Source organism: Elgaria multicarinata, chromosome 12 (assembly GCF_023053635.1).
Source record: "Elgaria multicarinata webbii isolate HBS135686 ecotype San Diego chromosome 12, rElgMul1.1.pri, whole genome shotgun sequence".
NCBI classification, from domain to species: Eukaryota; Metazoa; Chordata; class Lepidosauria; order Squamata; family Anguidae; genus Elgaria; species Elgaria multicarinata.
The window spans coordinates 37,090,261-37,114,208 of record NC_086182.1 but is presented as its reverse complement, the minus strand read 5'-3'; the positions used below and the strand labels follow the sequence as shown (position 1 = coordinate 37,114,208).

Sequence of the window (23,948 nt, the reverse complement as noted above, 5' to 3'; positions counted from 1 at the left end):
ACAGCTGGGGAGTGGGGCAGGCGACCCCTGGCCTTTCGAACTGAACAGCCTCCGCCCTGCTGCATGTAAGCAAGGAGGGGCAGCATCCTGTTCCCAGGAGCAGCCGGCAGGGTCTCCTCCTGGGAAGCTTAAAAGCAAGGGCAGGAAGGGCCACAGGCTGCCCCCTGCTGGCTGCTCCCTAACGCCTCCTTGGCTTGTGGTGGAAAATAATGCAGCTCATGGGGGTTGAGGAGGCAAGTCTGTCTCAGAGGTGTTTAGAATTTGCAACCACGTGTAGCTGTGTAGTTCTAAAAGAACATTTCTGCAGTTCAAAAAAAAGTCCAACAAAAGTTGCATTAGCAGCCACTCATACTAACATCACAGTGATGAAGGTGGTGATATTGGAAACTCTCCCACTTCACATACTTCACAAAGATCTCACCGGGGCAAAGCGACATGAAACATTTGTCTCTGAAAGTGTAACCCCAATGCAGCAACCAATCTGGTCCGCAGCGAAAAACTGCTTCTTTCCCCCACGCTGTCTTGGAATGTGGACTCGCAGTGACAGCGCATGTGTGCGCACCTGCAAAATGCACAGGTGTGCGGTAGCAGTGCAAGTTACAAATACATCTCTCTCATTCAAGAGGCTGCTGGTGCTGCCCTCTGACTCACAAGGGAGGGCGGAGCAGGAAGGTGATGCTCGTTCCACTTGCCCAGGTGGAGGGGCCCTGCCAAGGGGACGCAGGTGGGCGCTGCGCCCTCTGACCGCCCTGCTCTTCGGCAGGGCCTTGTCTTCGGAGTTGGAGCTTCATCCCTTTCGTCTCCATCCCTCCATCCTCAGGCGCCCATCCAGTGGCAGCTGGGCTGGAGGGCGCGGGGGGGGGGGGTGGGTGTTCCCCCCACCACCACTGGGAGCCACATGCAGGCAGCGCCCCAAACCCAGGGGGCGGTGGCGCTCTCGGTGTCCCTTCAAGAAGCCCCCGCTTTGCCCCCAGCCCCAATTGCACGTTCTAGGCAGTGGTGGGCTGGGCCAGGGGCACCGGAGGGCATTTGAGGCCCTGGACCTCATGGCCTTTGGATTGGGGGGGAGCGTTCGATGGCTCTGCGGGAAGGGCAGCGCCGCGCTCTCCCTCGCCGCCTTCACTCGCCAGTCTTCCCGTCCTCGTCTCGGCTGCTGATCTGCCAGGGCCAGCCCAGAACGGCCCCGCACCCAGCCCCACCCCGCGAGCCCAGTTTTTCCAAGGCGCGACTCTGGGCTGGCGCAGTTTTGCGCTTTCGGGTCGCTTGAATCCTCGCACCACCCCAACGCCGGGGATGAAATGGGATCTGCTCCGGACCACTGACGTGGAGTCAGCACCGGTCCGGTCTAGCACAGAAGGCGCTGCGCGTCAAGAAAACGAGAAGAAAGCGCGCACCTGCAACTCCAGCGCTGGAAGGGGGCTTTCCCCGCTCCTAGGTAGGCAGCCGCGGCGGCGGGGGGCGAGGCCCGGGGAGGCCGGGGCGGGGAGGCGGTGCTGGGCCCCAGGCCGCGTCCCAAGCCCGGCCCACGCCTCGGCGCCTCGCTTTGTCCCGGCGGCGCGTTGTCTTTCCGGCCGCGGCACCGCAGGCTCGGGTTGCAGGCAGCGCCGCCGCCGCCGCCTCTCCGGTTGCAGCAGCAGCAGCAGCAGCAGCAGCAGCAGCAGCAGCAGCGCTGCCCCCGGGGTCGAGCCCGAGCCCGAGCCCAGGCCGGCGGGAGGGGCCCGCGAGGGGCGGCACGACCCACGAGCCCGGGCGGGGCGGCGGCTCACGGCGCTCCGCTCGGAAGGACGCACGGAGCGGCGGCGGCGGCGGCGGACGCGGAGCAGAGGCGAGAGCGGCCGGACGGTCGGCGCCGCCAACAGGTACGCAAGAAGCGGTGGGGGGTCGACGGGGCTCTCTGGATACGCGGCGGCTTGGGCAGGGACCCCCCCCCCCCCACTCGCCGGTCTGGTAGGCGCCCGCGCAGCCAGAGCCCCCCCCCCGCATCGTCCCGGTAGCTTGGCGATCCTCCGCCCGGCTCTGTCTCCGACGGGGGGGGGGGGACAGGTGGCTCCTGGCGGGAGACGGCGCCCGGAGGACTCCTCGCCCGCCGGCCCGCCCGCCCGCCTGGACGTGGCACATTCCCGGCTCGCGGCTCTCCCCAATCCGCGCGGCCCGTCGCCCCGCGGAGCGCGCGAGAAGAGCAGCCCACCTGCACGCTCTGGGCGGAGGGGAGCGGGCAGGGGCGACTGGGACCCGCCGAGCCTCGCGGAGCGGGGGCGGCAGAGAAAGGGGGGCTCAGGTGCCACCCGAGGGGGCCTGATTCGGAGCCAGACCCCGCACCCGCGCCTGTTTGCGGCCACTTGGTGATGGGGGGGGGGAGTTTCTGAGCATGTGCAGGTGGCAGCCCCCTCCACATCACCAAGTGGCCGCAAATAGCCCCTCCGCGATTTGGGACAAAAGTTCTGATTGCCGGTGGGGGAGGGGGCCTTCGGGGCGAACTGCACTCTCTTTCCCCTCTTCTCTCTTCCGCGCGGTGCCTGTGGAACGGATCTGAGGCTTGCTGATTTCGGACTGGCGGCGGCGGCGGCTGGGCTCGCCTGTGCGGGCAGTTTCGGGGAGGCTGTGGTGCCTGCAGAGTGGAGGCAGCCACGTGTCTTCTTCGCCTGGGTCGGCTGTGCCACCCGGGGGGGGGGGGGGCAGGATCTGGGGCCGCTTCACGGGGCCGTGTCCAAAGCCAGGGGAACCGAGCTGCCCCCAAAGAGAGCAATGCCATTCCCAGCTGGGAAGCTGGCCTGCTGCAGACCCTTCTGGAAAGGTTCCCCTGCGGTGCGCCTGGCAGTGTGCGTGGGCGGAGCCGTGCGTTGCTGCTGCTGCTGCTGCTGCTGCTGCTGCTGCAGTGCCCTTGGTGATGCTGTGGAACTCACTGCCACAGTGGAGGAGGAGCACAGCAGCAGCAGCCCTTAGCCCTGGTGGCAGGGGGGGAGCTGAGCTGAGCTGAGCCGAGCCTCTTGCTTTCAGGACCCTTACAGCCCCCGCAAGATCTCCAGTGTGGATGGCGGAAGAGGGCTTGGGGGCTGAGCTCCCTGAGTTTCCTTCGACGGAAGCACAAAGGGACGGCCTGGCACCCACTACCTGGTGCTGGGTTCAGGGCCGCCCTGCCCCTGGTGCTGGGTTCAGGGCCGCCCTGCCCCTGCAGGCCACTCAGTGCCCCCCTCGGTGCCTGGGTGGGGGCTGCAGAGCAGCTGCCCTTGATGCTCCCAGCGAGGCCCAAACGAAGGAGGGCAGGCGGGGGCTCTCCGACCTGCCCCAGGACAGGGGCCGTGGGGGCTGCGTTGGGGGGCTGGGGGGTTCCTCTCCAACTGTCTCCTTCTGCTGCATTTCACAAGGACAGGTCAGGCCTTCCTGGGACCATTTCTGGCTAGCAGGGCTGAGCCACCGGGGACGCTGAGTCAGTCTCTTCTTGGAGGCTGATGTTTCTCCTTATCTGGTGGCAACTTCAAATCCGCAACGTTTCAGGATTTGCAATGCCTTGGAAGTGAGTCTGCAAGGAAGCCCACATGCCCGTGAGCCATGGTGGGCTTTCTCCTTCCCCTTTCGCACAGGACTGGGCGGCTTGTGACCCCCACCCCCAGGCTCCCTCCCCATCAGCTTGGCTGGCTGGGGTGGAGGGAGGGGCCGGCCAAAACCCCTGCGCGGCCACAAGGCGTTAACAGCCCGCATGCTGGGCTCCGGACTGGACCTCGAAGGAGGCATCTGGCCCTTGGGGTGTGGAGAGGGGGGAGAGGGAGCGGGGGGGGGCAGCCTCTCTTCGCGGGTTCTCCGAGGGGAAGTGGATGCTGCCCTTGTTGTTGTTGTTGTCTGCCTGTCGCCTTGGCAACCAGTGACCCAGGCCCTCCCTCATCACTGGGCCGCCAGAGTCTGAGAACGGGACAGGAAGGGCCGCTTCCTCCCAGTGACTCAGGCCCTCCGGTGGCAGCGCCAGGGGAACTGGCAGCCAGGGCCTCCCAGCTGTGGTTGGGGGAGAGGCAGGCGCTAGGCTGCCCCTCCAGGACCGGAGGCGCTTCTTGGATTGCCTCTGGGGTGAGTCTTCTGGGCCAGGCGCCCCTCTTTGGGGGCCAACTGGGCTTCCTGGGCTTTTGTTGGCTCCGCAGGCCTGGTGGGGGGTGAGTGGTTTGCACTGGGGGGTGGGGCAGAGAACACGCCTCTCCCTTGCCTTGCAGCTGGCTTGGGCAGGCTCACCGCCGTTGGCTCTCCTTCCCTCCCTCTGTGGCCGACAGCCTTGCGTGATGGTCCGGGGTGGGCACAGCGATGCCTGCCCCTGCCTGGTTGGATCTGGGGTGGCCCCCTGGGCCCCCCTGCAGGCTTTCTCTCTGTCACTTGCTCCACAGGCCTTTTGGCGGTCAGCTGCCGTGGGCAGCCTGGGCTTGGCCCAGCTTCAGACAAGGGCTGTTGCCCCCTCATTTCCCAGGCTGCCTCCCCAGGGAGAGGGGACAGGCCAAGCACAGGCTGCCAGGGTGGGGGGAGGCCCTTCAGTCCCGAGAGGGGGCAAGTGACTCCTGGAGGCTAAAGGCAGTCTGCCCTCCCCCTCCTCCCTTCTCTCTCACCTTCCCTTTTCAGGAGGGGGGTGCAGCGGGAGCAGGAACCCCCTCACTCCCCAAGCCGAAAGGGAAGCTTGCAGCCACCCGGCCAGCCTCCCTGACGCTGACCACTTGGCATTAGCTGCCAGCCGCTCCCCGCCACACAACGGCCTCATTCTCTGGCAGCCCGGAGAAGAAAGGCGCCTTGTCGCTGGCAAGGTGGGGCGCCCTCCCCCTGCCCCCGCCCCGTCTCCAGAACAGAGGCTGCTTGTCAGGGCTTGCAACTGGCCCCGGCTCTGGAGGTTCTGGGAGAAGGGAGGAGAAGGAGGAGGCGGCGAGGGATCAAGGAGTCCCTCGGCCACCCCCACCTCCAAGGCCATTCCTGCTGAGCCCGGCCTACCTGCTGCTGGATCTGGGGGTGGAGTGGGGGGCAGAGGCAGAAAGCCAGGCCCCCTCGGTGGCTTTTCTGCTGAGGCGGGGTCTTCCCTCCGCAGGGCAGGTTGAGGAGAGCCGGTGGACCTGTGCGTGTGTTGATGGGGGTGGGGGGCGAGCAGGCCTTTGCTTGTGTCCTGCCATCGCTGCAAGGGTGCACAGAGGGCTCGGGCAGGGCGGGGCAGTGTTGGGCATGGCCTGTAGAGGGGGGGCTGTGACCATCCGCTCTGGCTCTTGGAGGAGGAAGGGGGCAGAGATCTATCCTGAGCCCATGGGGTGAGCTAAGCTGGAGGATGAGACCAGCGAGCCAGGAAAGCTTCGCGTGCTGCTGCTTTCCATGCACGGGCCGCATCCTTGGTGACTGGTAGAGCAACAGTACTTCCAGTAATCAGGCCAGAGGGTCCTGAGGGGCATGAGGTCCCCTGCCTTCAGCGTTGGCCACCCAGATTCCAGCTGCAAATGAGACAGCTGGGGAGGACGGGCAGGGGGTGGACAGGTGCCGCCCATTGAATCCCAGGTCCAGCATTATTTCTTCCCAAGCCCTGAGATCACTGGAATCCCCGTTCTGCTTCTACGCCCTTTGAAGAGGCTCTGTTTTAAGTGACCTACATCCAGAGGTCAGGACAAGATGGTTGTGGGGGTGGGCGGGGGGGGGGGGCTTTCTTTGGGGGAGGTCTCTCCGGTGATCTTCTTGGCCAGAAATCTGGACCCTCTCCTTTTCTCTAGGAGGACTGTTGCCATGGAGACCTTTAACCTCAATTTGGCTAGCCCAACCTGCCGAGTGCAAACACCTGTTCAGGTGAGTGGATGCTCTGAGGCAGCTAAACTGCAGCTTTGGTGGTGTCTGTTGTGCATCTGTTTGTGGTGAGAAGTAAGAACTGGTAGGGCTGAACAGTGGGAAATAATTACTGTCAATGAATGGCTTGTAAACAGAGGGGGCTATTAACTTCAACCCGGTGAGCGAGACTTGGGAAAGAGAGGGCCTTTTCTACGTGTGGAGCTCCCTCACCAGCCCAGCTGGCCTAGCACAACCTTTGTTCCTTTTCTGACGAAGGGCTAAGACTTCCCCAGACTTCCAAAGCTCTGTTTTCAGTTATTTTAGGTGGTGCTTTATTGCTGTTTTTATTATGAGCCATTTGCTCTACTGTTTTGTACTGGATGGTTTGTGTTTTACTGTGTGCTGCCCTGGAACTAGCTGGCGGAAGGGTGGGCTGCACGTCTAGGTAGGAAGACAGACAGCAGCTTGACACGCCAAGGCGGCCCGCTTGCGGCTGCCACCTCTGTGTGCTCCAGCCTGAAGTGACCCGAAGAAGCTCCCCTCCCCGGCTCCCAAGCCTGCAGGGCCTCGATCGGCCAGGCCGGGTCCTTGCCCTCCGCGGCTCCTGCTGTGGTCTCGTTAGGGGGATTGGCCATAAGGCCCTTCGGGTTAATTGGCTTGCTCTGTGATCCTATTAGACTGAGCCACCAAAGCCTGGATTCTCCCTGTGACTGGGGCAGCCCTCTCTGTCCCCCTCCACCTCCCTGCCCCCATCATCAAGCCCCTCCCTGCTTGTCCCAAATCCCAGCTGGCCCCATGCCCTGGCCATGCTCCTGCTCCCACCAGCCCCCAGGGTGCAGGGACCTCTGCAGCCACTGACAGCCCTTCTTCCCGGCCCTGCAGAAGAGTCTTCTGGACCTGACAGAGATGGGCAAAGGCCTGAAGGTGCAGACCGAGAAGCCGCACCTGGTGAGCCTGGGCAGTGGGCGCCTCAGCACCGCCATCACTCTCCTGCCTCTGGAAGAGGGTAAGGGGCTGCTGGGGGCGGGGCGGGTGGCAGCTGCTTCTCCTGTTGGGTGCCAGCAGGGTGGCAGAGCCACACGGGAGGGGCCCACGCAGGGATTGGCCCACGTCCACTCCCCCCTGCTGAGCCCCTGTTTACCCGCCACATCTTCTTGCAGGCAGAACAGTGCTGGGCTCCGCTGCTGCAGGGGACATCGTGCTGCAGGGGGCCGGGGTGGCACCCAAGCACTGCTTCATCGAGAACATGCGCGGGGCTCTCACGCTGCACCCTTGCGGGAACCCATGTGCCATTGACAGCCTGGCAGTCACACGGCCCACGCGGCTTTCCCAAGGTAAGGAGACGGCTGCTCCTGCTTTCATGAGGAGGGACTGGAGGACGGCAAATCCATCATGTCCTGCTGGGCTGAGGGGTTATGGGGGGATCCCAGTATCCAAGCATCCCAGACTGTTTCCAGGGTCACTGCTGCTGGGGAGAGTTGCTGCACCAACACACGTCCATCCCAGCCCTGCTTTTTGCTGGAGTTGTGGAGCTCGCCTGGTCCATAGCTTATGGGGTGGTGGGTGGTGGTGGGGCTTGGCTTGGCTTGGCCATGCTGCACATGAAGTAGCTGAGACAAGGCCTTGCTCAGCTATGCCCACTCCCCAGTTTCAGGCATGGCTCCAGCGCTGATAGCAGCTGGCCGGGGGGTCTTTGGTTTGGCCGTGCCTGGGCCGCCGTGGACCTGTGATCTGCGGGCAAGGAAATTGCTGGAGTGACGTTGGCTGAAGAACATAAAAAGGGCCCTGAAGCTGGACCAGACCAAGCGTCCATCGGATGGGCCCAGCACCCTCTTTCCCGTGGCGGCCCAGCAGGTGCCCAGAGGCTGGACACGGGCGCAAGAGCTTCCATCCGCTCACTGGCGTGGAGAGGCAGGTGGCTCCCGAGGCTGGAGGTAGCCTAGAGCCTCGCTGACTTGCCCCCATTGCACGCCCAGGCAGCTCTGACAGGCCAGGCCTGGGGAGGCCAGCGAGCCCATCCGGCGCTTGTCCGCTGCTCAGCTCGGCTCAGCATTGCCTTGGGGAGAGCTGCCTTGGGCTCACCTTGGCCTGCGGAAGCAGCAGGGAGGGGCTGCTGTCGGGCTCTGCGCAGCACACATCCCAGCACCCCGCTCGCCAGGATGAGGTTGCCGGCAGACACAAAAGTTGCTTCCTGGGAGTTGCGGTGGGACCAAATGACAACCAAGCAGGCCTGTGTGCAGGGGCCCTTGAGCAAAGCAGGTGGCTAGGGGCCCCAGGCCCCAGCGGTGGGCCGAGGGTGACTTGGGGAGCCCCCTTCCTGGGGGGTCTGGCACCCCCTCTAGTGACCCCCGATGGCCTGGGTCAGCAGGCCCAGACCCAAGAGGGAGGGGGATGATGCTGGCGGAGGTTCACTGCTGGGGATCCCCCAAGGCACAGGCTTTGCACTGGCATCTGGGCCCCCCTTTGTCCTTGGCCGGGAAGGAGGGGGGCAGGCCCCTCTGACACAAACAAGGGAAACCAAGCAAATACAAGCGGCGACGGCGGTGGCAAAACCGAGCCCGGGGAGGGGTTGGGAAGGGAGCACAGCCTCTTGGGCCACGTGCTGCAGGGAGTGAAGGGGAGCGCTCCCCCTCCCCCACTCACGGGCAGTACACAGACGCCCGCCAGCCTTTGCTCGCCTGCCTGTCCTTGTCGCTGGGGCTGCCAGACACAGCAGGGGATTGTTCCCCAGCAAAGGCCAAACTGGCATTCCTGGGAAGGCAGCAGGGCAGGGAGCTCTGTGCTGCTCCTGTTGTGGCTCCAGCCGGAGGGGGAAGGCCTGCGTGGGGCCGCCCCGGTGGGCTCCTCGTCCAGCCTAGGGAGGTGCAGGGACAGCCTGCCTGCCTACCTGCCATGGCTGTGGGGCGAGGCGCTTGCCTTTGCTGACGGAACCGGCTCTGTGGGGGAGAGCCGTGCTGCCCAAGAGCCGTGGGGCCAGGGAGGGACGGAGGTGCCGGCCCGGATTCCGGGGCTTCCTTCCTGCATCTGCTCCTAGCGCAAGGCCGGCTGGCGGCCCTCGTATGATTTCAGGGGTGGGAACGGCAGTGAGGCCTCAATCACCTGTGTGGATCCTGACCGCGATGTCAGGCGGGAGGGAGCGGCTGTTGCAGCCAGGCTGGGCTTGGCACCTCTTTGGAGCACGGGGTTCTGGGGGGAGGGGCTTTGGAGCTCTCTGATGCTTTAGCGGCGCTCTGTCTCACCTAAGCACCTGGGCTGAATGTGAGCCCTGAATCCTGGCTGGATGGCTGCAATAACAGAGCTAGCTCAAGCAGGTGCTCTGAGAGGCATGCCTTCAGCGGGGGCGCTGACCCTGGCCAAGCCGCTCTTGAGCTCAGGTGCTGCATGCGGCCGTATCCCATGTTACCCTCACAAGGACCCTGTGAAGCGGATGGGGCTGGGAAGGAGTAGCCCCACGGCGGAACGGGGCCAGGCACCCTGCTTTGGTTCCTGGACTGCAGCGTCGCCTGGAGGGGCCGTTGGCTGTACCATCGTGGGGCGGCTCATTTGGAAGTGATGATTCACTTCTGATGCTGCAGGTTTACGTAGCCCACTGGCTAGCAGCAAGCCAATTCTGAGATTTGCAAAAGTAATTGATAGGAGCAGAGTCACTCCGTGTTCAGGTAGATTATAGCATCCTGCGGCTGTCGAGAGAGAGGGAGGCCTTCCTGCCCTTGGGGGCACCGCTAGGCAACAGCAGCCCGCCTCCCCCATCCCCACCCCTTGCTCTGCTTTGGCCTTGGTGGAACAGGGCGGGGGCTTCGCTGTCTGTGCCTCTGGAGCTTCTCCTGGGTCCCTTTGCCCACAGTCACACAGGCCCAACACGCACCGCAAAGCCCCCACTCAGCCTGCAGCCAGAGCCTCGTCTTTTCCTCCTGCGGAAGGAGCAGTGCCAGTCTGGGGCTGATCCGTGCACTACAGTGTGGAGCGCTGCTTTCTGCAGAGCAAGGGGCTTCTTGGGCTTGAGACCTCCCCACGCAGCAGCCCTCCCTGATTCTCCAGAGCGCTCCCCTGGCTCTTTCTCACACGCATGCAGCCCAGTGCTGTAGGATCACTAAGCAGAGATTGATTGATTGATTGATTGATTTATGTATTACATTTTTATACCGCCCAATAGCCAAAGCTCTCTGGGCGGTTCATTTGCAGGTCAGATTTTCCAAAGACAACGCTTCCTGCCTGAATCACACACACACACCCGACCACTCGCCCCTGATCAGAGCTTGGAAAAAAGAGCTCTGTAGGAACGCTTTTAAGGCCTCCCGTGGGCAGCAAGAGGGAGATCGCTGAGCTACTTCTCTCCATGACTGAGTCTGTCCCAGCCACAGCCCCCTCGCTCTGCCAGGCACTGAAGACTCTCTTGCGCCTGGCTGGAACGGAGAGCAGAGGCACACAGATGTGCTCACATGGGCTAATTCCCCTCCACACACACACACACACTGTGCGCTGAACTCACACGTGGGTGGGATTGGGAAGGAAGCAGCACCGGAGCGGGAGAGAAGAGAGTGGCCGCAGCTGTCCATCTGCCTCCAGAGGACCCTGGAGCCGCCACCGCGGCCTTCCCAGGTGGGTCCAGGCCCCCGGGACTTTCCTTGTCCAGGGCACAAGTGTTGCGGCATCACAGGAGCCCCAGATGTGCCCTGACTGATGCACCCAGCAACAGAGGCCCGGCAGCTGGGGAAGCCAGGGTCCCCAAGCATCCCCCCACCCCCTTGCCTGGCAGAGGGCCAGAGGGGAAAGGGCCCTTACTGCACTGGAGAAAAGGCGGGGCGGAAGCCCTGAAAATGCCCCCGCCCAGGCCCTCCCTTGTACCCTGCCAGTGTGCCCTTCCCGGCCTCGCATGGCTTGTGCTGCCAGCCTGCGGCCGCTGCTTTGGCCTTTTGGAGGAGCCGGCCCTCTCTCTTGCTCCTGAGCGTGGTCTGGTTTCCTTTATCGTGTCATTTATTTGCGGGGGGGGGGGGCGCTGCCCTGCCCTGCTCTGCCCTTCAACAGGGTTGTGGGTGGCTAACAGAACGCTAGAAACGATGACAACACGTTAAAACCAAATAGTGGAAACAAAAAGATTAAACAGCGTGTGCAAAACGGCAGAATAACTTTCTCTTTGCAACAGCCCTGCAAGGGGGATCTCCTCCACCTGTGTTTTGTGCCCGCCGGGGCTACTATGCCCACTTGTGGTCCTGGGTGTCCACTTGCTTCGCTGTCTCTCCCCCGGCCAGATAGGAGAACCGGAGGGGGCGGGACGGGACGGGACGGCACGGCTCTGCCTTCTTTTCTTTCTCTTTGTCTCCGTGGCGTGAAGGGGCCCATTCCCTGGGTGCAGCTCTTCAGCCAGGTGGGCGAGGGCTGCCTCTTGGGGCAAGCCCGCTTTGGAGCGTCGACAGGCAGGCAGGCAGGCGGGGAGCGCTGCAGCCACACGTGGCGTTGTGCGCGCTTGCCCTGCGAGGGAGGGAGGCGCAACCGCGCTCGGGTGCCGCGGCTGGTCCCTCGCTCATCCGGGCGCCTTCTAGGTAAGTCTGCCCAAAGCCCCCGAACCGCCACGCCGAAGGCGAGCCAAGCGGCCCTTCCGCAGCACTGCCCAAGAGCCCCGCGAGAAGACGCGCGTTGCCTCACGGGCGGCCCTTCGCAACAGCCCTGGAAGGCAGGCCGCCAGCATCGCGGCCTCGGCCCGGGCCTGCGAGGCCTCGGCCGGGCGACGCGGGGGGCGGGGTGCTCTGCTGCCCGGAGGACCGCCGGGGCGGGGACTCGGGCGGCTCGGCCGGTCCCCAGCGCCTCCCTCGTCTGCGCCCGCAGGAGGAAAGGCGCCCGGCGGCCCTCCTCTTGCTCCTCCGCCCGCCCACTCGCCGGCCGCTGGGACCCGCGCCGCGCCGCCCCCGCCCGGCCGCGCGCTACGGAGGAGGAGGAGCCGCCGCCGCCGCCCCCTGACGAGACCCCGCCAGCTGGGGCCGGCCTTGGCAGCGCCGGGGCGGGGACGGCGAGGCGGAGATACGGAGCGGCGGTGGCCGGTGAGTGTGCCCGAGCGGGGCGGGCGCGTGCCTCCCATCGCGGCCCTTTCCCCCCGCCGCGGGCCGGCTGGCCTGCCTGCCTGCCGTAGGCGCTTCTCCAGCCGGGCGCCGGAGCTATTTTTAGACGCCTTCCCCACCCGGCTGGGCCTGCCCGGGAGGCTGGGTTCCGCTCCCGCGGGGACGGGTGCTAGCGGCACCGGGAAGGCCCAAGAAAGGAAGCGAGGCGCCTTTCCGAGCGCACGCGCCATGGGCTAGCGGGGGGGGGGGCGCCGATGGGCCGGGGGCTTCTAGCCACGTCGCGGGAGCTGTGGCCTGGTCCCCGACGGACGTCTTTCGCTCCAGACTGGGCGGTCCCCGTTGTCCGGGGGGGGGGCATCGCCGCCCTCGCGCGGTCGGGAGACGTGGCGGCGGCGCTTGTGGTCCGGGGGGAGCCCGCTGGCCCCCTCCGGGATGAAGCCAGCCTCCCTCCTTCGGGGCGCTTCAGTGTGGGGGGTGGGTGGGCGCTGTAGCCCGGCCATGGCGGGGTGGGCGCGGGACAAGATTGCTCATTCATGCCCAGCTGGTCAGGAGCAGGTTGCGCCCAGCTGGGGGACGGCGCTAGGGCCGCTCCCAGGTCTCTGAGGGGGGGCGGACGGACACAAAAGCGCTTTTGGTGCCGGTGGGGGCAGAGGCGCTTGCAGGCTCGGTGGGCTTGGAGCGGATTGCCTCCTCCTGATCCGGCTGCAGCCGCCGGGCCTGACGGCCATGTAGGTCGCCTGGTAACACGCCATCCCTTTTTCTGGGAGGCTCTGTGTGCGTGCGTGCGTGCGTGCGGGGGCTCCTCTCAGGTCTGAAACACCTGGCTGCCTTGCTGAGCATCTGGGGATGGCCGCGAAGCCTTTGTTCTTTGGCCTCCGTGGTGTCCCATTTGCAAAAAATGTTCTACTTGATGGGGTTGTTGTGATTAAGATGAAGGTTGCAATGCATGGCTGCATTTTAAAAGTGCCAGTGAGGAAGGTTTGGCAGTGCCCCATTCCCCCCCCCCCGCCCGCGCGCAGTCCAGATGGGGAGCAGCAGCCCGGTGATGTATCTCTGAGATCTCAGCACAAAGGCCCAATGATGCTGTGAAGCCGGCTGGCGGAGCAGCGAGTGGAGCGATTTATAGAGCAGATTGTTGGGGGGGGGGGGGACACACGACTGGGCATGTGGCAGTTCTGGTGCTGAAAGGATCCCGGAGCCCTCGTGACGTCCCCTGGCTGCCCCCTCCCTGGCCGAGGTCCAGCTGCCGTGCCTCACGCTGGGACTGCTAGAGCCACTGCCCACTCTCCCTGCAGCCACCTGTTCCTTCTGTGGCACTTCTGCGTACTTCTGCCTCTTCAGGGGTTGGAGCAGGACAGAGGCCAGGGCTGCTCCCACTTTCCCACCCACCCCCAGCCCAGGTTTCCTGGCTCCATACTGGTTTGAAGGGGAGTGGAGAGCCCTGCCGAGCCTCACTGGACCTCCACAGCTGTCTTTTCCTCCTCCATGGAGTGGCCAGTGGCCCTGCAAATGCCACCCTCGGGCAGGCATGGGAGAAAGAGTCCTTTGCCACAAGGCCTTTTGCCTTGCCTTGCCTGGAGCAGGAGAACAGCTCCCCACAAGCTGCGCCCAGACAAGGGGGCTCAAGTGCTCTCCCAGGCCAGGCCCCAAGGGGAGACTCACCTTGTCCCCACACAGAGGTGGGGGGCTTCATTCTACAGTTCAGCTGTGGGTCAGGAGGCTTGCAGCCGGTCAAGTGTCCCTTTCAGAGGTGTTGCTGCAGGGGTCCTTTTCCTCTGGAGGGAAAACGTCCAGGGGCTCCTTGGCTCTGGATTAAGCAGCAGCAGCAGCAGCGTCCTCTTCTCTGAAGGCCTCTTCACTTTGCTTCTCGCAGAGGGCCTCTGTGAGGGAAGTGGCTTCTCCCTCTCTGCAAATATTTGGAATTTGTGGAGTTGGAGTGCTTCGAGCATCGCCCCTCTTGTTCCGTATTCCGCGGCGTGCCCATTCTGAGCAAGCAGAGATGAGGCCGCCTGGGACAGGGCTGCTCGTGGGCTGAGCAGGTGGCCTGGGGGGTGGGGTCATCCCTGGTCGAAAGCATACCTTGGCCACAAACTCATTGGGCGGGGAGGTCAGAAAAGCCGCCCCCATGTACTCATAGCCTCAGCCCCCACCCCAGTGACATCTCCAATGAAGATATCAAAGCGGTTGTAAACGTTGCTGAAGGGATACATGGAGGGAATATTTTGGCCCTTTGAGTCTGCAGCCCCCACGGCTGCCAAGGATGGAAATGATGTCTGGGCCAGGCTGCTCCTGCCCTGTGGCCCTCTGTGGACGGGGGGGGGGGGGGGCGCCGCTGCTGCTGCCGCCCAGAGTCTGCAGCCTTTCCACTGGCTTCGGCGCAGCCCCTCTCCTGATGCGCTTCACTTCTGGGATGCCGTGTGATGCCAGCGCAGATGTATTGCGGCAGATGTGCCGCCAGGCAGACCGCGAGAGCTGGCGCGGCGCAGGAGGCTGAGCCAGGTGCGTGCCTTCAGGCACCCACATGGCCGAGGTGGGCAACCTGTGGTGCTCCAGATGTTTTTGGACTGCAGCTCCCATCACCCATCACCATTAGTGGGGCTGGCTGGGGCTGACGGGAGTTACAGCCCGCCCATATCTGGAAGTTGCCCGCCCTGGGCCAGGGCCTCCCTTGCGCGTGGCGGTGAGTCGTGCCCTTGGTGGAGGGTCTGCTGTAGCTCCTCCTCATGGGATTCGCTAGCCTTCTTGGGGTGCCAGTAGGACGGCTGTTTGTGGGATCAGGGAATGCAGGCTGCTGGCGGTCGGCCGTCTGTTCTGGGAAGCCGTGTGCCGGCACCCATGTTACAAAGGAGGCAAGAGGGAGTGCAGCCGGCGTGGCGGCTTCCTGGCCTGAGATCTACGCCGTGCTTGGCTCAAGGGCTCTGAGGAGAAGGCAGGAGCCGGTTGGGCGGTTTCATGATGGAGCCGCCCAAGGCTCCGTTTTTAGCAACCGTCAATTTCTTTTGTTTGTTTCAAAAATGGTCAGGAAAAGCGGTGCCAGCGCACACAGCATTCTTTGTGGTTCAGGCACATCAGGGTTGTTTTTCCTCCGCCAGCAGCTGGCGAGTGGCAGCGTGGAGCTGCCTTGGGCCCTGGGATTTGGCTCCGGCACGGGGTGAGCACAAGACCAGAACGAGTTGTGGGTTTGGCTCTTGTGGCGGAAGGAGGCGGCCCTTGCCTTGAGGGTGGGGGGACGACGCCACAGGGCAAGGGCCTGGCGTCACTTGGGGGGAGCCCGTCCCCGCAGAAGCAGCGTCAACTGCCTGCTCTGTAATGTGATCAAGGGCGGGCGGAGGGCTGAGAATTCCTGGGGGAAGACGGCTCGATGGGGTGGGGCCTCAGTGGATCCATCCCGCCCAGGCAGAAGATAAGAACTGCCCGTCCTCCCTGGCCCCCAGCCTGGCATCAGCGCCAATCCCTCCTGGGGGCCTGAGCAGCCTCTGTCTGGAGAGGCCGCGCAGCTGGGTGTCAGGTCGAGGGCATGGGAGGGGGGCGTCCTCCATGCCTGCATGTCCACACCTCCTGGCACGCCGCTCACATTCTCCCTCGGAGCTGCAGGCAGGAGCTGGCTTGTCTGCTAGCCAGGGATCCTGGAATGTTGCTCCCTCCGGCGCCGAGTTCTGCAGCTCAGCCCCAGCGCACAAGGCCGGCGTCACACCAGGCGCGTGTGCAAGGCAGCTCGCCGCAGAAGTGCCGTGGGGAGCTGGCAAGTTGGGCGGGGGCGGGTGAGGCCTTCAAGGGTCTTCCAGCCGCCCCATCCCGTGCCCCAGCCCTCTCCCGCCCGGCCATTGCTGCTGTTCCCCCACCTGATTCTGCCTCGTTGCTTCGGAATCCCCTGGCAGGTGGCTGCTGCTTCCAGCTTAGGGCCTCACTTGGCCTCCTGTGGGCCCAGGGTGGCCCATTCATTTGACTGTCCCTGTGACCCCTGACCTTCCCCCAGAATTCCCTGGGACTGATGGCTAGCTCCCATGTGCCTTCAAGAGGCAGCCGGGCAGCCCTCTGCCAGGGATGCTTTCAGGTGGATTCCTGCACTGAGCAGGGGGTTGGACTTGATGGCCTTAGAGGCCCCTTCCAACTCGACTCTTCTGTGATTCTATCCCCTCCACCCACCTTTTGGCAGGATCCCAGGATCGTAGAGACGTTGCTTTGAATCCACCGAATGGACCCAGAGGGCTCCTGCTTGGGAGTTCTGTCCTGAGGAAAAGACCGGGGTGTGTGTGTGTCCTCGTGTGTTCGTGAGGGCACAGGGGTGGGGGGAGGGGTCTTCTAAGAATCAGTTGTGTTCGAACATCAACTGTTTTATTGGTGTAAAGAATATGTTTATAGGGCACCTCTCTGGACAGAGGGCTCCCCTTGAGCTGGTTCACAAAATGAATCCAAACAGTTATGAAAATAAAATACCAATAACATAAAGACAATACTTTTAATACCAGCAGTAAAACAGCAGCAACTATTAAAATTCAGCAGTCAGTTGGCTAATCGGCGTTTCAGTTAAAAGCAGAAATCGGCGGCTGCTTGTTGCTCACCTCCCCTTTCTCTCTCCCTCCCCCCCCCCCCCCGTTTGCAGGTTGTATGATCTGCCTGGGCCAGTCGACCTTCCTTCGGTTCAATCACCCAGCTGAGGCCAAGTGGATGAAAAGCATGATTCCCGGAGGGGGACGAAGCCCTGCGCCCCAGTATGGCCTCATAGCAGGTGGGGAGCTGGCCAGGCGGGGACCCAGGCCTGGGCTGGGCCCAGGGTTAGAGTGTTCAGGCCAAACCGTTGGGTTGGCTCAGGTGGGGCCCCTGCCGGCCATGTGGCCCTTGGCTCTTCAGGCTCCCACGGACCTCTCGCTCTGCTAGCCGTGGGAGGGGCAGAAGCGGCACACCCTCCCCTGTCCCCAGGCCACGAGTGGCTGTACAAAATGATACCTGGTGTGGAGAAAGTGGAGAGGGAGGCATTTTCCTAGAACCCCAATGGGGCTCCTCCCTAGAAGCTGATGGGAGAGGGGACATTCCAGACAGGTCCAAGGAAGCCCTTCTTCACACAGCGTGGAGTGAAACCATGGAATTCGCTGCCACAAGATGTGGCGAGGGCCACCAATTTGGATGGCTTTAAAGAGGGGCTGGATACATTCCTGGAGGAGAAGGCTCTCCACGGCTACGAGTCCTGACAGCTACATGCTACCTCTGGTATCAGAGACAGTGAGCCTACGTAATCAGTTGCTGGGGAACATGGACAGGGTGTGTGTTGTTGCACCCGGGTCCTACTTGTGGGTTTTCTACAGGCATCTGGTTGACCGGTGTGTGAACGGAATGCTGGCCTGATCTTCCGTTCCGTCCTGTTCTGTTGGGGCCTGGAACTCAGTGGGCAGGTTGCAAACTGGGCCATGTTGTGGCTGCTCGGAACTTGGTGTCCTGGGCAGAGTCCAGAGCATCTGGGCCGCTGCTTGCTTCCTTCCAGAAAAAGTATTTCAATGTTCCTGGAAGAAACCCTGCAGCAGGCGCAGAGCGTGGCTCAGCCCAGATTCCGCCAACGTGGGGTGGTAGGAGCAGCCCCCTCTCTTTGCCCCTTCTCACTCCTGGGCTCTCCCTCCCTCCCTCCCTCCCTCCCTCTGCAGAGTCGCAGAGCCTTGTGAATGGCAACCCAGAGACAACCAAGGCCTCCCGGCCGAGTCACAGTGCCCTGGTCAGCTCCATCGAGAGGGACTTGCAGGACATCATGGACTCCCTGGTGCTGGAGGAAGAAGGCGGCAGCGCCAAGCACCTGCCCAGAAGCGCTCCGTCGCCAGACGCGAACGGCCGGGTGGGGCGCTACCTGCTGTCGCCCCCCCAGAGCCCCGGCGCCATGTCTGTGGGCTCCAGCTATGAGAACACCTCTCCGCCCTTCTCGCCGCTCTCGTCCCCTGCCAGTAGCAGCAGCTGCGCAAGTCACTCGCCCGGCAGCCAGGATCAGGGCCCCGCCATCCCGCCGGTGGTGCCCGTCCGCTCCTCCAGCTACAACCATGCCATGTTAAGTCCCCCCGGCGGGGCGGGGCTGGACGCAGGGAGCCCCAGGGCAGCGCGGAGGACCAAGCCGGAAAGGCCCCCCAGCCCCACGCCCAGCCGCAGGGCCCGGCCTTCTGGGGATAGCGCCCACCCTGGCCAGCGCAGCTCCCCTCCGCCCACGCTGCTCGCCGGACTGAGCAACAGTCTGCCGGGCAGCCCTCGGGCTCAGCTGCCCGGCAGCCCACGCCTGGCGTCCAAGCTCCAGCCGCTCTCCACTGCACGGACCAAGGCTGCGCCCCTTCAAGAGAGGCCCCCAAGCCCCTTCCGGGAGGCACCTACCAGCCCTTCGCGGCAAGGCCTGGGACGAGGCCTCCAGGCGTCGGAGGCGGCAGGTGGTGGGAGCGTCCAGCAGTCGGGCCGGGCCCTGCAGCCCCCTGAAAGCCCCCGGCTGAGTCGGCGGCCCCTGGAGAGCATGCGAGAACTGCCGCCGCCCAGCCCTGCGCTGTCCCGCCGAGCGGCGTCTCCGGCCCTCCTGCCACAGGCCAAAGCCGGCGAGAGCCCCTCTGCCTGGCGGCGGGCGGCCCTCGACGAGGCCTCTGCCGCTGCCACCGCCACCTCCCTGCCCTGCCTGCGGGGCCGCAGCCCGTCGCCCATCCTGCCGGCGGGGGGAGAGGCTGCCCCGCGCAAGCCAGGCCCCGGCCTGAGCCCTGCCCCCAGCCTGGGCTCCCTCAGCCTGGCCTCCGCCTCGCCCCGCCAGAGCCCCCGGGCGCAGCGCAAGTTTTCTGGGGAAGCCCAGCTGCTGGGGGGAGCACCCATGCGGGAGCGCAAGCACAGCATCTCCGAGCTCAGCGGCGCCGAGGGGGATTTGCTGGAGTACCACCGGTGGCAGCGCCAGGAGCGCCTGCGGGAGCAAGAGATGGAGCGGCTGGTGAGTCGGGGCAGCTGCGGGCACGGCAGAGCCTCACATCCACTGCCGTGGGGCGAGAGGTGGCGGAGGGCCGTGGCTCTCAGAGGGGAGGAGCGCCTGAGGCTGCCTGGCCTTGGGGGCCCAGCTGCGTTAGTGCCTGCAGCTGGGTCGGCCTTCGTAGTGAACAAGGGGCCCTGGGATGAGCCGAAGGAACTGACGTTCTCGGGGCGGGGTGGGGGCAGCAGTTGGAGCCCACCTGGCTGAGGAATCCTGGGGGTTTCCATTTGGGTTTGTGCAAGTTGGACTGCTCTTTATTGGGAGGGAATGTCATTTTCATGTTTTTGGAATTTCCTGCTTCCCACACGCACAACGATGAGATCCTGTTACCGAGCTGTGTGCAGGGGGTGGGGTGGGGTGGGGTGGGGTGGGGTGGGGTGGGGGTGCCATGCCAGGCAAATGGGCTGGTGGGGGCAGAAACATTTGGCTTTCAGACCGTTGCGTGCGGATCTTGCGCAAAGCATGGAAAGGCCGGCCGGCCAGCCTGTGTTCATCGCTGGGCGTGGGGGCCTCTGCAGATGAATCCGGGGTGGGGGTGGGTGCTTCTGGGAGGAGGGGGAACCTGGGCCTGTAGCTCCAGATCTGGAAGCTCCCTGCTCCCTGGGACTTTCCCATGCGGCCCCCACGGAGCATGCGCTGCTGCAGCTGCCCGCAAGGGGTTTTCGTTCTTGTTCCTCGCTTTGCCTGCCTAGAGTTAACTCTTCCCCTCCCAGGGATCCCTCACCGCGCCAAGGGGCCCTTAAGCAGGCAGATCACAAGTTCCTGGAAGAAACCCGGCTGGGCCCACAGCTCCTCAGGAGCAGCACTTTGGATGCCCTGACGCAGCCCCCTGGGCACCAGGTCCCACTGCCAGCCGCTCACTGGCCCTGCCCCAGAGCGTGTGCCTGGGGTCAGCACCAGCGTGCTCTTCGGAAGCCCCCCTGCAGGGCCGTGAATGGCGCCCTTCCCTCACAGAGGTTGAGGATTCCCCGTTCAGAATTTGCTGGCAGGGTCTAGTGGACAGTGGTGCCCTTAGGAGAGAGCACCCCCTCTCTCCTGCAGTCAGATGTGCTGGCAGGCCCCACTGTGTGAGCTTGGTGTGGGGCAGAAGAACTCACGCCGTTCAAAGAGGCAGCCCCGTTCCCTTGCATGCTCTGCCCTCCCCCTCTCCCCCCACCCAAATGACCAAAAGCTTGTTCCAGAGTGAGCCCAGAGAGGAGCCCTTGCTTGCGTGGAGCCAAGGCTGCTTCCCAGCCACTCTCCAGAGCTCTGCGTCCTTCGGTTCCCCTCTGTCGGGATGTCTGGGGCAGGTTTGTGGCACAGGTGCCTGGCAAAGAACCTGGTGCGCCTTTCTTTCCCTGGGCTGACGACGTTTCCCTGGGCTTTGTGGGTGCTGGTCGCCCTGTTGTGGGGCTCTCCTTCCAAGCGGCCGCCACGCCCTGGGGGTGGCGAAGGGGCCCTCTCGCTTGCTCTCGACGGTCCTGGCTTGCCATCGAAACGGCTGCTTTCACCTCTTGCTGCTGGAGGGCCCCAGCCCTGGCAGAGTGGGCGGTGGGCTGTATGGTGCGGCTTTTTAGGGGTCGAACCCTGGCTCCTCTGCTAGGCCTCTGGGCCCCCGTGTGAAGTTGTGGAGGCCGTGCGCCCTCACCCTGCCGGAGCTGCCGTCCTCTCCGGCCCAGCCGGCTCCTTGCCTGGCCTGGGGTGAGCTTGGCCATCTTGCGCCGTCTGCCTTCCCTTCCCCCAGGCCGGCCGTCGCGCCAACGGCTGGGCACTGACTCACATGTGCTGCTTGTTTGCACAACTCAGGAATAGGCGGGGGGGGGGGCTGGCGCTTGGCCCGCACCCTGCCATTAGTCGTCTTGCTCCCTCGTGGTCACGTGGGGAGGGAGGGAGGGAGAGCTTGGCTTTGTCGGGGGAGGCTGGCAGCGGTTGTGTTCCTCGCTAGAAGGGGCCTGGAGGGGGGGGGCGCAGGAGTCAGGATGACGGCGCTGAGAGTCACTCGGGATGGCGCTGTGAGTACAGCAGGTGGCAGCGAGGGGGGGCTGTCCTGCTAAGCCCCTTCGGATCCCCTCTGGACCCTCTGCCCTACACCTCTGAAGTTGCTCTGGGGCTGGGGGGGAGGCACTGCTCTCCAAGGGCGGAGGGAGAGTTGCCGGGATCTTTCGTCAAAGACCGGGGGGGGGGGGGGCTGCAGGGCAGAGGGCTGGGGTGGGCTGGCGGGTTGGCCAGGGAAGCCTCCAAGGCTAGCTGGGCAAAGGGCCCCTGTTTCCCCCAGCTGGCGTGCCCCTCCATCAGAAGCCAGAGGGGGCTTTGATGCCGGGCTTGTCCTGGAGGTAAAAGGCCACGCTGCTTCCCCAGGGTGGGCTGGGGCTGTCCGGGGAGGGGGGCACCTTCCCCAGGCTCACAGCTTCATTGTCTCCCTCCCTGCTCCCATGTCTCTCCTGCTTTTACTGAACAGCTGATCTGGATGTCCCTGCAGGGAAATTGGGGTGGGGGGATTTCCAATGGGCTGCAGAGGTCCAGGGCTGCCCCCCTCCCTCGTTGTGACGCCGTCAAGGGACGCTCCAGCTCCTCAGATCTCCCAGGCCTCAACGATTCCTTCTGCACTCGGCGCTGGCCGAAGCCTGAGGCCAGGCAGCCCTCTCAGCAGGTGTTTTCTGGGTGCTGCTAAGTCGCGGCAGAGTAGCAGGCAGGTGGATCTGTCAGCCATTGGGTGGCGGCTTCCTGCACAATCCACTGTGCAGACAGACCCTGGAAGGACCTTCTCAGTGGTGGCTCTGCAGTGGTGGCGCTCCCTCCCCAGGAAGAGTTACTAAGCCGCCCCTGGCTGTTCAGGGGCCCTTGGGAAGCCCACGGGCCCAGAGTCGTCCTGTGTACTTTGTGTCTCGTGTTCAAAGGTAGGCTGCCATGTAGCATGAAGGATCCATTTATGGCTCTTAGCCACAGATAGGGCTGACTCGGTTCCCTGTGGCTATGAGCCAGAAATGGATGCTGCGTGGCAGCAGAACTCCTCTGTTTATTTCCCTTAATGCATTTTGATCTGCTCTTTAGCCAAAAGGGCTCCCAGGGTGGCTGAAATACCATCAATGTCAACAAGTTGGTCCCAGCCCACAGGCGGACAGGTTCTGTGAAGGAGGCCAACTGGCTGGCCGGTCTTCTCCCTCTTTTTCTGCCTTTCCCCCCTCCCTTGCCCGGCTCTTTTCTGCCTTCCTTCCTTTCATCTGTCCTGAATCACTTGCCAGTCCGTGTCGCAGGATGACCCCCGTCAAGGGAGAGGAGCGCCAATGGGTCTGGCTTTCCCCGTGTTCCCCCCCCCCCGCCGCCTTGCCATGACTTGGAGGGGGCTTGCGCCTCGCAGGGGGGCGTGTGTGCGTGAGGCCCTCCTGAGTGGGTTGTGTCACGTGCCTGTGCAATTGCACACCTGCCTTTTAGTTTTCTCTGCTCACAACCCAAATATCTCGGGCTGGATTTGTCTTGAACTAGCTGGGCACCAAGTTAATGAACCAGTTGGTTGAAACTAAGGAGTACCAGGTTTTCAGTTTGTAATTTTTGCTCTTGTGAAGAAACTGGGTAAAATTCTGCGTTTGGAGAAATTGCGGGGGGCTGGGGCTGCGAAGCCTTCCCTGAGGAGCTGTGGGGCGGGCCCACATGTGGCTCCGGGGCAGCAGCAGCAGCGGTGGCACCGGGTCCTGCCCAGGGCCCTCATGGAGCTGTGGGCCTTGGGGTGCTGGGGTGATGATCCTCTTAAGAACGGAAGAGAGCCCTGCTGCCTCAGGCCGAGGGTCCATTTGGTCTGGGGTTCTGTTCATGCAGTGCCGACCTGCTGCCCACAGGAAGCCCACTAGCAGGCCGTGAGTGCCACAGCACCCTCCCGCCCATGCTCCCCAGCAACGCGAACCCCCCTCTCTCTTGCTCAGGAGCGCCAGCGGCTGGAGACCATCCTGAGCCTGTGTGCCGAGTACACGCGGGGCGACGGCGAGGGCCCCCGGGAGCACTGCACCTTCCCCAGCGCTGCTGAGAGCACCGCCCAGTCTGGGGGGCAGAGGCCCTCCAAGGGCTCCGCTGGGCTTGGGCCGGCCAGAGAGCTGCTGGCGGGGGCCCTGGGGCCACTGGAGCGGGAGGGCCTGGAGCGCTCAGACGAAGAACACCTGAAGGAGGAGAGCAGCAGCACGGAGAGCGCAGGCCAGGAGGTGAGGGGGCGGAAGCCAGGCCCAGGCGCCGGCAGGGGCTGGGGGGCGTCCATGCCGGAGGGCTGCTCTGCCGTCCCTGGGTGCCCCCCTCCCCAGCACTTACAGACCCAGGCCCCGACTGTGGGTCCATCTCCGTGTGCACAGAGGGGGGACGTGGATTGTGGGTGTCCTTCCTCCTCCACCTCCTCAGGGAGGCCATCTGGCCAGGTGCAGGGATGCGCAGACCTCGTGGGTGGGTGGGCGTAGGGAAGAGGATGCCCCCTTCACTGAACCGCCGAGGTCTCTGCAGCACGAGGAGCCACGCAGCAGCAAAGCCGGTCAGGAGGCGGCCCGTCTGGAGGAGGATCGGGCCCGCGCCCTGGCCCACATCGACCTGCTCAAGAGCCGCACCAAGGAGCTGGAGCAGCAGCTGCAGGAGACGGCCCGGGAGGTGAGGAGGGGGGCAGCGGGGCCCTCGCCCTTGGCTTCTGTGCCCGCTGAGGGCCGGGAGGGGCCCATTTGCGCAGCGGGGATCGTGGAACGGCGGAGTTGGAGGGGGCCCTAGGAGGCCATCGGATCCAGCCCCCTGCTCCATGCAGGAGCCCACCTGGCTGGGGGTGGAGAGACCCCGCGGCCGAGACCGTCACTGGCGCCTCCTCATTCGGAGAGAGATTTGGGGAGCGGTGGCTGCTCCCTGGGGCATGGAGGGGCGCCCTGGACAGACCACCCCACCCCACCCCACCCGTCATGCAGCCCTTGTCTCCCCTGCCCAGGCGGAGATGGAGCGGGCCCTCTTGCAAGGCGAGCAGGAGGCCGAGCTGATCCAGCTGCAGCAGGAGCAGAAGGCGGCTCAGCACTTGCAGGAGCGACTGTCCGGCCTGGATGCCATCATACGCCGCGACCGGGACAAGGTAAACGGCCCCAGCGCCAGCCTGGAACTTTTGGGGAGGGAGGGAGGCCGGCCGGCCGGCCACCTTCCTTACCAAGGCGGCCACGTCCCACGTGGCCTGGCCC

The 23,948-nt window shown here is 64.4% G+C and overlaps 1 protein-coding gene across 8 annotated transcripts in view; it reads left to right on the top strand.

Moving 5' to 3' along the window:
* The first annotated feature begins 5,718 nt into the window (after nucleotides 1–5,718).
* PHLDB1 (pleckstrin homology like domain family B member 1) overlaps nucleotides 5,719–23,948 on the top strand; it is a 32,560-nt gene continuing 14,330 nt past the window's right edge. For all 8 annotated transcript variants that reach the window (XM_063138919.1, XM_063138918.1, XM_063138917.1 and 5 more), the window contains exons 1-8: nucleotides 5,719–5,787; nucleotides 6,649–6,772; nucleotides 6,927–7,100; nucleotides 16,423–16,548; nucleotides 17,456–18,750; nucleotides 22,683–22,955; nucleotides 23,245–23,385; nucleotides 23,708–23,845. In XM_063138919.1, coding sequence (XP_062994989.1) covers nucleotides 5,728–5,787; nucleotides 6,649–6,772; nucleotides 6,927–7,100; nucleotides 16,423–16,548; nucleotides 17,456–18,750; nucleotides 22,683–22,955; nucleotides 23,245–23,385; nucleotides 23,708–23,845 — 2,331 coding nt within the window. In that variant the 5' untranslated portion in view covers nucleotides 5,719–5,727. The remainder of the gene's footprint in view (nucleotides 5,788–6,648; nucleotides 6,773–6,926; nucleotides 7,101–16,422; nucleotides 16,549–17,455; nucleotides 18,751–22,682; nucleotides 22,956–23,244; nucleotides 23,386–23,707; nucleotides 23,846–23,948) is intronic.